Source organism: Nomascus leucogenys, chromosome 9, assembly GCF_006542625.1.
Source record: "Nomascus leucogenys isolate Asia chromosome 9, Asia_NLE_v1, whole genome shotgun sequence".
Taxonomy (NCBI): Eukaryota; Metazoa; Chordata; class Mammalia; order Primates; family Hylobatidae; genus Nomascus; species Nomascus leucogenys.
In genome coordinates, this window is record NC_044389.1 from 41,335,966 (window position 1) to 41,350,223 (window position 14,258).

General features: G+C 38.1%; 1 protein-coding gene across 22 annotated transcripts in view; it reads right to left on the reverse strand.

Moving 5' to 3' along the window:
• The window catches only part of ADGRL3 (adhesion G protein-coupled receptor L3), an 871,587-nt gene that overhangs the window by 170,179 nt on the left and 687,150 nt on the right, over positions 1-14,258 (reverse strand). For 20 of the 22 annotated variants that reach the window (XM_030818870.1, XM_030818875.1, XM_030818872.1 and 17 more), the window contains 2 exons: positions 12,971-13,273; positions 9,894-9,997 (listed from right to left, as the gene is read on the reverse strand). In XM_030818870.1, the coding sequence (XP_030674730.1) occupies positions 9,894-9,997; positions 12,971-13,273 (407 nt within the window). The remainder of the gene's footprint in view (positions 1-9,893; positions 9,998-12,970; positions 13,274-14,258) is intronic. The other 2 variants (XM_030818877.1, XM_030818866.1) reach the window with 1 other exon arrangement.

Sequence of the window (14,258 nt, forward strand, 5' to 3'; positions counted from 1 at the left end):
GGTCTGGAACTCCTGATCTCACGCCATCTGTCCGCCTCGACCTCCCAAAGTGCTGGGATCACAGGCATGAGCCACTGCACCTGGCCCAACTTTCGAGAAATTCTTAAAATAGAAAATATCAGGACTGAGTAAAAGAAATTTGTAAAATATGGTCAGGGTCTTTATACCTAAAATACCTGTAAGACTAAATGGAATACATTATAGGGCTCAAGGATATGTATGTAACAAACTCAGTGTAGATCAAAGTAGCATTTGTGGCCCACTGATGGGTCATGAATGTACTTTTAAGTGTTCATAAAGTGATATAAATGTGATTAAAATCCATATATTTAAATTTCTGTACATAAATTAGGTCTACTTACTGATAATATAGTAAACCAAGTAACACATTCTAAAATTCGGTATTCATTAGTTAATTTAGTGAGATGTTGGTATAGTGTAAGTATTCAAATTCAATATTCCATCAAGAAGTCTGGATATCTGATACAACTCATACTTTGCAAAACTCCCCCACTGGGCATAGGAATATCTAAGATAGCTGGAATTCCTATAATGTTCCAAAGGGACATTATTTTAATCAAATAATAAAATATAATGAAAATAAAAATAAATGATACTGTGTGTCATTCATAGTATCTTGCAGGTTACAATTTTTCACCTATTATGCTCTTATAATAATATGTTTGTAGAATTACTATTGTTTTATTCTGTTAATCATGGGTTCTTATGTAATTACTTTGTTGTTATTAAGTTTCCTTCTCCATCTTTGTTACCACACAATATTGTTTCTATAAGAAAAAAGTCAGAGTTTGATGGACCTCTGAGGTTTTATGATTCACTTAAATGTACCATGGTGACAAAAGTTTGAGATCTACTAAATTAGGTAATTCATTTTCTTCATTAATACATCTTCAAAACTAAGGATACAAGTATTAACTTTAATTACATCTATCAGTGATCATTATGAATAGCAAAATTAGTCATCAAATAGAGAAAAAAATGAAATAATGGTACTGGTATTTTCATATTGTAATTCCATTTTTTTTTTCTGTGTAGTTATACAAGCATAGTTTTCAATATTAATTATTGCATTATTGGAGTGGGAAACGAAAAGGTGGAAAAGAAGGCCTACGTAATTCTCTTATATAAAAATTTATTGATATCAAAGCATAGGAAAAAATTAAACATTTTCTTTATGTGCAGTAATGAAAAAGTTGAAAATGTAGATGACCAATTAGTCAAAATGTAATTATTCTCAATACAAAAGATAATAAAGAAGGCCAGGCGGATGGCTCACACCTGTAATCCTAACACTTGGGAGCCTGAGGTGGGCAGATCACTTGATCTCAGAAGTTCGAGACCAGCCTGGGCAACACGGCAAAACCCCATCTCTACAAAAAATAGCCAGGCAAATTCATCTGCCCATATATGTGTCAACAACAGTGCAGTTTTATAAATCAATAAGTAAAATAAGAAAATCTCTAATGAATTCCCTTAAAAATAGTAACTGTATTTTAGCATTTAAGAAGTGTTTTTTTTTTTTTAAATGAACAATAAACTTAATCTTTCAAAAGAGCCCTGGAACTCAATGTTTAACAATAAAAATGTTGGAAGGAAAAAAACTGAAGTGCAAATAGGTTATAAAAATATCTGTAGGCTGAGCGTGGTGGCTCACACCTGTAATCCCAGCACTTTGGGAGGCCAATGCAGGAGGATCCCTTGAGCTCAGGAGCTAGAGACCAGCCTGGGCAACATAGGGAAGCCCCATGTCTACAAAATTAAAAAAGCAAAACAAAACAAAAATTCTCAGGGCCCACGGTGGTCCATGCTACTTGACGGGTTGAAGTGGGAGAATTGTTTCATCCTGGGAGGTTGAGGCTATAGTGAGACATAGCCATGCCACAGCACTTCAGCCTGGGTGACAGAGTAAGACCTTGTCTTTAATGAATAAATAAATAAATAAATGCGTTTATAGTAAAAATACAAAAAGTATATTTTTAAAGTAAAATAAAAACTGCTATAACAAATTATTTTCTGACCCTCTATTCTTTTTTTTTTTTTTTTTTTTTTTGCTGTTTCCCAAGCTGGAGTGCAGCAGTACAATCACAGCTAACTGCAGCCTTGAACTCCTGGCCTCAAGCAGTCCTTCTGCTTCAGCTTCCCAAGTAGCTAGGACTACAGACCCTCTCTTCAACTTAAAGTGAATAAATCATAGCAAAAATGTTTCATTCTTTCAATGATTCTTTGCACACTTGTTATTTCCTGAGGAAATAAAAGATGAATCTTATACAGCTCTTGCCCTCATGGGGTTGGGGCGAGGTACATAGAAGATCATATGAGTTCAACAATTCAGCTGTTGTGACAGGAATGTGTATGAGGTATTATGGGAATACAGAACAACTGGAAAGGTGAGAGAGGGCAAGAAGAAGTAACCACCAAGTGAAACCTTAAAAGGTAAGTTGAGGAATACAAGGTACAATAGAATACTAATAGGTGCTATTGAGGGGAAAGAATAAGCCAAGAATATGATACATAAAAAGTAAGGTCTAGAATAAACATGGTTTGAGTAGACATAGTACTAGGTACAACAAGAAGAAAAAACATTTTTTATACCTTCAGAATCCAATATTGCTACCTGCATATCCATGTGTTTGTGTCTAGGTATCTCCATCCGCTTATCTATCCATCTATTATTTCAATGATTGTTCATTCGGCCTATATATTCTTTTGTTCTTTGATGAACATTTGAATCTCTATAGTCCTGTGCTAAGGTCAGTGTTGAATAAAATACTTTCTAATAAGAGGGAGCTTATACACTAGCCATGGAAAGACTTATTAAAAATTTAACTGTACAAATATATAATTTTAATTTTGTTGAGAGCAATACAGAATCCCTGTGTGGTACAGTAGTTTGAAGACATTTTAACCTGGCATATGTGATTAGGGAATAATTTAGGAAATGCTTCTCTGAGGAAGAATGTTTTATTTGAGATGGAATAGAAAGAAGAAATTAGATTGGGATGTGGGTAGGGGCATCTGGGCAGTGTAAACAGCTTTTAGGAGGGAGGGGCATGGAGTCTTAGGGAAACTGCACAAAGGGCACCATATCTGGAGTTTAGGCAGCTGGAGAGGTGAGCAAGGAGAAGATTAAGTAGTTCTGGTTTAGAAGTCATGATGAAGATTTGGGGAATTATGTTAAGAATAATGGGAAGGTCCTGAAGAGCTTAAATAGAATCCGTCTAATTAGGTTTGTATTTGAAGTCAAATTCAGGGGAAAGGATTAGAGGGTTAAGGAGTGAAAGAAAGGAGACCTGGGTGATGAGAAATTGCTATGGATTGGGGTAGTAGGCATGGAGAGAAGTGAAAACAGTGGCCTGGCCTGAGAGGAATTTACAGTTACCCCTGACAGGACTAGTGTCTCACCAGGTGCAGGAGGGGAAGGAAAGGGAGGCACCAAAAGCCATCCTTGAGTTTCTGGTTTTCCTGACTCCACAGTGCTACCATTAACTGATTTCTCCCATAGCTGCTCCCAGTTCAGTTTCATGGCCACATTTTCTGTCCAGCTGTAACGGCCCACATCCCCTCCAGTGGCATCCAAAGTGAATCTCTTTCTGATCCCCCTGTTTACTTCTCTCACTCCAGTTATTGTAGACTATAATCATCTTATTTCCATATAAAATATACATATATGTATACATATATGTTGAATGTGCCTCAAGTTTTCTGTGCACATAGGCAGGGCTGAAATACATTTATTCCACATCTCATAGCTTAAAGACCTCATTAACTTCTTTTACTAAATTCTACTAAAATTTTTCTCAGAAATAAGCACATACACACTGAGAAACGTTATGAGTTTTGTGAGGATTAGTAAATTAATGCCTATATTGATATGGTGGGATTATATCTAGGACTTGAATCAGGGAGAGAAAACCCGGTAGCTTTAGTTACAAATAATAATTATGACAGAGACAGATAACATTTTAAATTTTGATACAAGTCAAAACAATTTTTAAAAAATCAGCATGGAGACTTTATCATATCAACCACTAATCAAGGGCCAAAACAATTTATAAAGGAATTACACGTAGTGTTGAAGTACATAGCTACCATTTCTTTGAAAGATCTGTCCATTTTACTATAAATCTGAGTCAGGTGGGTATATAAGCAACAAAATGCATCTATCTTACAATTAAACATAAGTTAAATAAGTCTAAAATTTTGGAATTGCCACCAATCTCTGATAAAATAAAGAAGCAATTTACTTTCATTTCATGCTAGATCTAAGGAAGATAAAATGGGGAATTTAAGATACAGAAGACAGGATTCAACCCAGTTTCTAGGGGAAATAACTAACTTGTTGTCAAATGTTGTAAAATGTCAAATGTTGTAAAATGGCAACATTATTTCTAGATTTTCACATCCTTCTTTAGAAAGTACAGGAATAACCTCACAGTATTTGAAAATCTATCAGTAACTTGTATACAAACAGAAACAGAGGCACTTTGGTTTGTTAGAAATAGGGAGAGACTATTCTCACCGTTACAATATAGACAATTCTTTTTCATGTAATAGTGGAATCAGGCAATGGAGTAGGAAGCTGACTTCCCTTTGCATGTAAATAATAAAGAAGCTATACAGAACTATACTACCACCAAACTTGAAGTGAAAAAAGACAGGTGAAATTATAAAGCACACTGCATTCTTTAAAAGTATGCAAAATCGTCTCCTTTTTGAAAAACTGAGTGCAAGCTGGAGATCAAGCTGAGGCAAGAGAGTATGATTTTTACAGCAGTCATTAAGATAGGTGAGAAACGGGATATTTTGCTGTATATGTTTCAGGAGGCGTGGCTCTGTGCCAGCTTGTTGGCTTTCAATAAAAACTGTAAACTTTTTTAAAAAGATTAATTTGAAGACATATATATATATATCTTCCAATGTATGTAGATATGTATATAGATACGTATCTATTTATGTATCTGTCTCTTCATTTATCCTTCTCCCTACTTTTCCATCCATTCATCCATCCATCTACCTACATCCATCAAGACTTCCATCCACCCGCCTACTGGTCTTCCTTTTCCTCTCCCTTTCCCTCTCTTTTTTCTCTATCTCATTGTTGGAGTAAAGGTCCCCTTTTGTACAACTTACGCTTTTCTCCTTTCTCTTCTAAACAAATTATGTTTTTTATTAAATTTCGTCTTTATGAATGTATTCCAGCTAGTTTATTTGCAACAAATTCCTTTGTGATATTCTAACTTTAAAAGCTTACATCTTCTCTAGTGAAAAGTAATCCACTCTTTAGTGTCACACAGAATTTAATCTCTAACTTCACCAGTACATAAGTGACTCAAATTCATTTGTGAGTTGAAACTATCAAGATTCTTTACCTGTTTTCTCCCACTTGGCCTGATTGCTGGGGGGAAAAAAACATAATTCATGTTTTCAAGAAAATATAAATGTAAAATTTCCTTTTTTGAACTAAAGTCAGCAACTTGGTTCATTTAGTTGAGTATAATTGCTACCTATGCAATCTATAATGGTGGTGACATACAGTGAGCACATACTGATAATAAAATTAATGATCTACTCCATTTTACAGATGGGGAAACCGATCCAGAGGTTAATGACGTGTCCACCATAACTCAACTATCAAGATCCTCAGGTCAGTGCTCTTTCCTTCAATGTCCTCAGGAGTTCTCCAGGGACACTGTAAAGATGAGAAGGAGGTTGCTACGGTCTGAATGTTTGTGTCCCTCCAAAATTCACATGTTAACATTGAATCCTCAATGTGATAGTGTTAAAAGGTGGGGCCTCTGGGAAGGGATTAGGTTATGAAGCCAGAGCCCTAATGACTGGGATTAGTGCCCTTATAAATGAGGCCCCAGAGAGCTATCCCTTCCACCATGTGAGGCTTCAGTGAGAAGGTGCTGCTGATGAACCAGAAAGCAGGCCCTCATCAGACAAAGGATCTGCCAGCACCTTGATCTTGGACTTTCCAGCCTCCAGAACAATGGTAAATATACTTCAGTTTTTTATAAGCTACCTAGTCTATGGTTTGTTTGTTTTTTTAAACCATAAACCATAGCAGTCCAAGTGGACTGAGACAGAAGTGGTTCACAAAATCCCTGAGAAGAAAAAAACTACCATTTCAAATATATACTTTTTTTTTTTTTGCACGTGTATATTGTGTTTTTTTCACCTGTGTTTCCATTGGGGGTAAAAAGTGTTCCTTTGCTTTACAAGTTTGAAATTCACAAAACTATACTGGCAGCAGGGGGAGGGTAGCAGGAAGAGTGAAACATTAAAGATATCTATTTGACTTCAATTTTTCAACATGGCAGATTGCAGAAAAAAATCAGTTGCAGAAATGGAAAGAGGTAGGAGATCAGAGCAGAGAGGGTGTGGGAAAAAGGAAATCAAAGAGGGAGGAGAGGGGAGGTGAAGGGCAAAGGAAAGAGAAGGAGATGGTGATACAGGAATTAAAAAGAAATTATTTAGGCAGATAATGAGGGTAAGAAAGTCCTCGGTAAGGTTTTCCTTTTAACGAAAAGCAGCCCCAAAATCATTTCTTTTCTAACAAAGAGCAGCCTGTAAAATCGAGCTGCAGACGTAGAAAGGTAAGCTAGAAGCTTGCACAGGTGAATGGGGCAGCTGTGCCAACAGGAGAAGGCTACCTGGGACAAGGCATGTTCAAAATGGCAGCTCCTTCCCTTTCCCAGCCATGCGTACAGTAAGGAGCAGGCAACATGGCCTGCCAAGTGGAAAGCCTATTTGCATAATAAGATTAGGGTGGTGGGGCATGGTGGCTCACTCCTGTAATCCTAGCACTTTGGGAGGCTGCGGCGGGCAGATTGCCTGAGCTCAGGAGTTTGAGACCAGCCTGGGCAACATGGTGAAACCTCATCTCTACTAAAATACAAAAAATTAGCCAAGTGTTGCAGTGTGTGCCTGTAGTTCCAGCTTCGGGAGGCTGAGGCAAGAGAATTGCTTGAACCCGGGAGGCGGAGGTTGCAGTGAGCCAAGATTGTGCGAGTGCACTCTCCAGCCTGGGTGACAGAGAGAGACTTCTTCTCAAAAAAAAAAAAAAGGTAAGGGTGAGGTTTCTAGACTTCCAGCCTTCCCGGCAGGCTATGTAAATGTCACACCTGGTCCAACCAATCTTGGGCCTTACATAAATAGGATACCATCTCCTCAAGCCTGCCTATGAAATCCGGTGCACTACCACTCTGGGCCGGAATTTCCATTCTAGAGCCCCTCTCTCTCTCACAAGAGAGACAGCTGTTCTCCTTTCTCTTCTTTTGCCTGTTAAACCTCTGCTCCTAAACTCACTCCTTGTGTGTGTCTGTGTCCTCAATCTTCTTGGCTCTAGATGATGAGCCATGGGTATTTACCTTAGACAACAACGCTGATTCAATGGGAAAAAGAAGAAGGGTGAGAGAAGGGAGTGGAGAAAAGCCAAGGACTATGTTGGGTACCTTCTATTTGCTAGTTCAGGGCTACTCTCTACCCTCCTCCATCCTGCCTTCTGCCCTATGAGGTGGACTTACATGATAGTCATTAAGTGTGTTCTTCTTTGGCTTCTGGTTGGGTTTGGCCAGTGGGGTGGCTTGGCAGGTAAATAGAGGGTAGAGTGTAAGTAAGGTCAGGGTATTCATGCTCCTGGATTCCTTTCTGAAAGGCCACCTGGGGCTAAGCTGTGTCCCTTGCCTTAACATCATCTTTCTTCCCAAGGACAAATTGCTCCTTATTTTTGGTCACTCCTTTGATCTGGTACCCTACAGGCCTGGGGTTGGGAACAGCTACTCCCCTGCTACAAGCTCTGGGTTCCTGCTCAATCCCTTGCAGTTTGCCTTTACTGCCCCAGTACCATTGTAAACAAAACCTCCTGAGTGTTCCATCTGTGTGGACTCCAGTACTACACAGGTATTACAATGAGAGGAAGGAGATGAGAAAAGGGATGAATTCTACGAAAGACAGCTGGGGAGGAGGGGGATAAAATATAGACAAATAATCCTATGAACGCTACAACAGATTCTTGAAGTTTTCAATACTAATATTTAAAAGTGTTAGAGTTTTGTGGTAAAGAAACCTGCTCAACTATCATTTATAGTCAATGAGTAGCATAAATATTTGGAGGCATAAGGGACACGGCCAAGTAAAAGAGTAGGCAGAGTGCAGAGGGACAGCATAGGTAACTGAGTGTAAGGCTATGAAGCCAATCATAAGCTATCCATGGTTTAACCAGTGTTGTGGTTAAGTATGATGTCTTGATGAAGGTAGTCCCAACTGAAATACTAGCTCCACCACTGACCTTGGACAAGTTACATAAGCTGATTCAGGGTGCTCAAAAGCCTCTTGTTACACTTTTTAAGGTTTTATAAATTTTTGAGTAATCAATCTAAGGTTTTTTTAATAAGTTCCAATCAACTAAGTTCTTTAAGTTTAAATATAATGATCACATAACATAGTTTCACAGACTCTACAGGATGAAACAAAATGATCTGGAAGAATAGGAGGTATTTTTTTACAAAACAAAAACATCCTGTCCATAAATCAAATGGACAACAGCTGTCTGGTCTTTGAAAGGAATTATCTTTTGTCCTAAGATTAGCTGGGCTGCAGAGAAAAGAAAAGAATTAAGCATCATTATCAGTTAAAGTCACCTAGTAATTTCTACAATAAAATGGTCCAACTATATTCAGAAATTATCGTGAAAACATTCAGCCTTCTAGAAGAATTATTATTGAATTTATATTCACCCCTGGGCTAAGTATCTAGGGACTGTTTTTAAAGAATTGCTAATGTAGGGAGATATGCTACCGATCTCTTAATCTGATCACATCCAGCAAGAGTTATTTGCCCTGGGGTCTGAGCTACATTGTAATAAAATCAAAGGACATAAAAACTGTGGCAGGAACAGTGCTGAAACTGGAGAAGCATCATTATGAATAGCAACAAGTATGGAGATGCATATGTAAGAGGGTAACTAGAGTCAATATAACCACTATTCTTCCATGATTTAGGGTAAATAGATAGTTATGGCTCATCTGCTAAATGATCTACTGGGTAGATATTTATGGATTATTATACAGTATATTATTGAGGATAAGTCTGGTTAAAAACAAATAGAGAAAAGAGCAAATGGCACAGGCAGGCTTTTAGTAAGGCCATCATTTGTAATATTTCTCGGGAAAATCTCTCTCAGAAATTCCTCAGCATAGCTAATGTGCCATAGAAGGACTCTCCATTTTAGGAGTGCATAAATCCACATAAATTGCTATAATAAGGATTCATCCCATAACCCTTTTGGCATAAATGCACATCTGGTCTCTGTTTGTAATGAAATCAATTCAAAGCCCCACAGTGCATTAATAATAAAAATGTTCAACATATTGCAACCAAATAAGCCCTGAAAATTTGAGTCTGCAAGATTCTGTCACACATGTGTATACTTTTAACGTTGATAAATGATTAGGTTACAGAACATTTATTAGATGGCTTAAGATTCCCAAGGTAGACTTTGTAAAATTATAATTATTATTTCCACAAGAAAACTCATATGTATGTATGCTAGAAACTTTTACTTGCTTAATTTATAATGCCTCTTGGACTTTTATATCTGTAGTTCACAATACCATAGACATTTTATTAATAATAAAATTATTATAAGCAATATAAGGAAATTCATGGATTTGCACTTTAAAAACAACAAAATTCTAGAATTAGCTAATAACATATTAGAGGTTGTCATTAAATGTGAAATTATATCAAAATGGTAGAATTTTTCTACATTGATTTTAAAAGAATTCTTGACTGTTTTGTTTCCAACAGCTATCATCAACAACAGATGATATAGTTTTAGCAAAGACTTTGTCAGTCACAAGATTTACCTTCTGTGTTATATGATTGACCCAAGGAGAAGAACAGTTGCTGACATCTGGTCCTTGGGGATCCCAAATTCCATCAGGAGCAAGGCATAGATAAGTTGATACACCTATAATAATGAGAGAAATGTATCTGTTTCTTTTTCTTAGAACGACTTTACATCCATGGTATATTTTAAAATGAGCAAAGGTAAAAATGAGACAATTAAATTGATATAATGTTTATTAAAACACCAGATACAGGCCAGGCGCGGTGGCTCACGCTTGTAATCCCAGCACTTTGGGAGGCCAAGGCGGGCGGATCACGAGGTCAGGAAATCGAGACCACGGTGAAACCCCATCTCTACTAAAAATACAAAAAATTAGCCGGGCATGGTGGTGGGCGCCTGTAGTCCCAGCTACTCGGAGAGGCTGAGGCAGGAGAATGGCGTGAACCCGGGAGGCGGAGCTTGCAGTGAGCAGAGATTGCGCCACTGCACTCCAGCCTGGGGGACGGAGCCAGACTCCGTCTCAAAAAAAAAAAAAAAAAAAAAAACACCAGATACAGTGCCAGTAAGCATTTAGCACTAGAGAAATGTAGTACTCCAAACAAAAACATACAGTATGTTTGAAGCACTTGTGGGAGCAACATTAGGTATGGGGACTATTATCATTATTATTATTTTTTTTTTTTGAGATGGAGTCTTGCTCTGTTGCCCAGACTGGAGTGCAGTGGCAAGATCTCGGCTCACTGCAACCTCTGCCTCCCGGGTTCAAGTGATTCTTCTGCCTCAACCTCCCAAGTAGCTGGGACTATAGGCATCCCCCACCACACCCAGCTAATTTGTGTATTTTTAGTAGAGACAGGGTTTCACCATATTGGCCGGGCTGGTCTCAAACTCCTGACCTCGTGATCTGCCTGCCATGGCCTCCCAAAGTGCTGGGATTACAGGCGTGAGCCACCGTGTCCAGCTGAGGACTGTTTTTAAAGAATTTCATGGGTGAGATGATGTGATATGTGCCTCCATGGAGGTTAGTGCTTGACTTTGTAGAGGCAAGGTAGCAGTTGAGTCTTCAAGTAAGTGTGCAGGTTTTTCAGAGAAAAAACAAGGTGGAAAAGGACATTCCAAGTGGAAAAATATATGTTCTTTGGGAAACTTCAGGTTTTTTTGAACTGGGGTCTACTGGACTGGGGAGTTGTATTTAATGAAAGTAGAAAAGTAAACCAGATCACAAACTCCCTTGTCTATCATCTGTGGGAGCTGGAAAATCAACGAGAATATTAAAAGAGGAGACAGATGATGAGCAAATTTGAGTTTTGGAATGATACCTCTGGCAGGAACATGGAAGATGAATTTCAGAGAGTAATGGCGTGATGGTGAGGAAGCTATTGCAATAATTCAAGTGAGAGACTGTGGGGGCCTAGACAAAGGCATAACAGAATGGACAGAGATGGGTAAAAATGAGACTGGGGTGTATTGACAGTAATCCCTGAGGGCTTCAGAAAATATCTTTTTCAATTGTCACAGAAAAATAATGACACATTTCTGTAGAGCAAAGTGCTTTCAAACAAAGTGTTTCACTAATCTTCAAAACAAAGGTCTGCAGTAGGGGGCTATTATTATTTTTCTTTTAGAAATAAAGGAACTGAGACCAGAACTAAGAAAACAGAGCTAAGAAAAAAGATGGTTTCCAACTGTTCTCTGATTCCAGGATCACGGAAAACTTTACAAATAAATATTCTCCCTCTTTTTCCTAAATAAAATGAATATTTTTGAATATTTTAAAATATTTTGGTGGAAAAGAAGTGTATTTTTTATAAAAACCAAGATACCCTTTGGTCTTCCCACCCATCATTTCCTAAACCATGGAATATGAAATGATATACCCATATCAGAACTTTCTAAGAAAACTTTTTCCCTTAAAGTATCCAAATCAATAATACCTAAGGAGAAAGTCCCTGAGAATACTGGGTGACATACGTTGTGAATTTCTCTTATTTACATATTTTAGAGAATAATGCAAACGTGCCAAGTATTCATTTACGAATACCAATGTATGTAACAATAAGAAAATCAGAATACCTTTGCTTAAGCAAAATAAATAATAATATGGTTACCATGTGAAGATATTATGAATGAGATCAGTAATAAAATAGGCAAAGAAGGCCAGGCACAGTGGCTTATGCCTATACTCCCAGAACTTTGGGAGGCTGAGGCAGGCTGATCATCTGAGGTCAGGAGTTTGAGATCAGCCTGGACAACATGGCAAAACCTGTCTCTACTAAAAATACAAAAAAAAATTAGCCGGGCGTGGTGGTGGGCGCCTGTAATCCCAGCTACTCAGGAGGCTGAGGCAGGAGAATCACTTGAACCCTGGAGGCGGAAGGTGAGCCAAGATCATACCGCTGCACTCCAGCCTGGGCGACAGAGTGAGACTCCGTGCAGCATGGTCCCTGACAGCGTTAAGAGCCTTTGACCATCAGAGGACAACTACAATGGCTGATAAAAAAGAGAGTCAAACTTTCTCTTTTGTTACATGTTAGGTCATTTCCATGATAATCTAATATAGAAGTCCTCGACCTCATTTTCTGCAATCAATATCTGATGGTTGGTGACAAGCATGAGACTAACTCCCAGCAATCAATTGATCCCTTCTGGACTGCTGCATAGAAAAGCTGAGCCTCTAGAGTAGCCAGAATATCTACAGCCTAACTTTACCTTGACCCAGAAACCTGAAACTATGAGGGCAAAGTGCAGGTCTCACAGGTTACTTGTGACTTAATCAGGTTACGTTTTCAAACTCTGGAAAATAGATAGCTTTAAACTGTAATTTAGCTGAGTTCAGAATTTAGTCAAATGTGAAGTAATAAAATATGTTGTAATAAAAAAAAGAAAGAGGAAAGAAAGAAAGAGAAAGAAAGAAAAAGAAAGAAAGAAAGAAAAAGAAAGAAAGAAAGAAAAAGGAAGGAAGGAGAAAGAGAGAGACAGGGAGGGAGGGAGGGAGGGAGCGAGGGAGGGAAGGAGGAAGGAAAAGGAAAAGAACACTAGAAAATAAAGCCAAAGTAACAACAGTTTTAACTTAGTGCTTTAGCACAGACTTACCTATAGTTCCTGCAGGGCATGGCTGCTTTGCTATCTGTCCTTGACGAGTCTTAAACCACATGATTTCTCTGGCTTCCACAGCCTCACAGCTCTCTTCGAGAGCTGGGATTTGGGAGGATGCTGATGGAAGGTGTGTGGTCATGTCATCAAGCACCTCGACAGCTGGAGATGGGGTGCTAGTACTCCGGTTTCTTCTTCCTGACGCTGACGGGGTGGTACTCCTTCCTGGGCTCAAAGTTGTGGTCCGAAGGGTGGTACTGGTGGTAGTGCTTCCCATGCCAAGAGGTCCTGTGGTAGAGATATCTGAAATAAAATTAGAAAGAAAACACCTACATTGCTTGTTCACAGTAGGACCTCAAGATGTCCTAGTACTGTAGAAATTATTTTTATTTGACAGTTCAAAGAGCTTTAAAGCTCTAGAAGTCCTCAACCTGATTTTCATTTTAAACATGGCAAAAATAAGCCAATACCAAGGTATCAGGATGCCACTTGAGTATCAAAACAACCACCTGACCACTGCCAAACACAGGCTTTTTAAGGGTTCTTTGAAACTCAAATCCCAGAAAACAAAATTACAGCACAACTCAACTCTTCAGTAAGCTTCTTAATGCTCTCAGCCTTTTTGACAATTAGAGGATTAAAACTTTAAGCCCTCTCCTTAGAATTATCAAACTTTGTAAAGAAGGGAGAACTATATATAAAATTTTACTTTCACATGAAGTGTAATATGGATTTCTAAATATGCAGCAAACAAGTGAGAGGACAAAAAAAAAAGGAAACAGAAATTAAACTGCTGACAAGCTAAAAAATAAAGAGCAATTCTGAATATAGTCTCCTTAAACACAAACTGGAGTAGCTTAGTGATCTACTTCATTGCTCTTAGAACTGACTCACCTTCACACAATTTTCAAATTTGATTTTCATTAATTTAAAGTGTAAGTAGTTTCCAAATAGTTATAATCCTAAATTATCCTCTAACAAGATTTTTTGAATGGGAAAATGTATTCCAAGTTCCAAATAAAATAGTTAGGTTCTTTGTTAGGTAATTGAACCTGTGTTTCCAAGGAATAAGCATACTATGGAAATAACTACTGCAAATAATCATCTTTCTGGGAAAATATATTCATATTCTCATCACGGGAATGCAAGAGTATGCTTGTCCTTCCTGTACACAGACTGCATTCCTAGCTGTAAGATTAGAAACTACTCTTAACCTCACTTACTGGCAATAAACTGTAGGGATATTGGCTCTAGTCTGATTCAAGATCACTCATGTTTAAGAAGATGT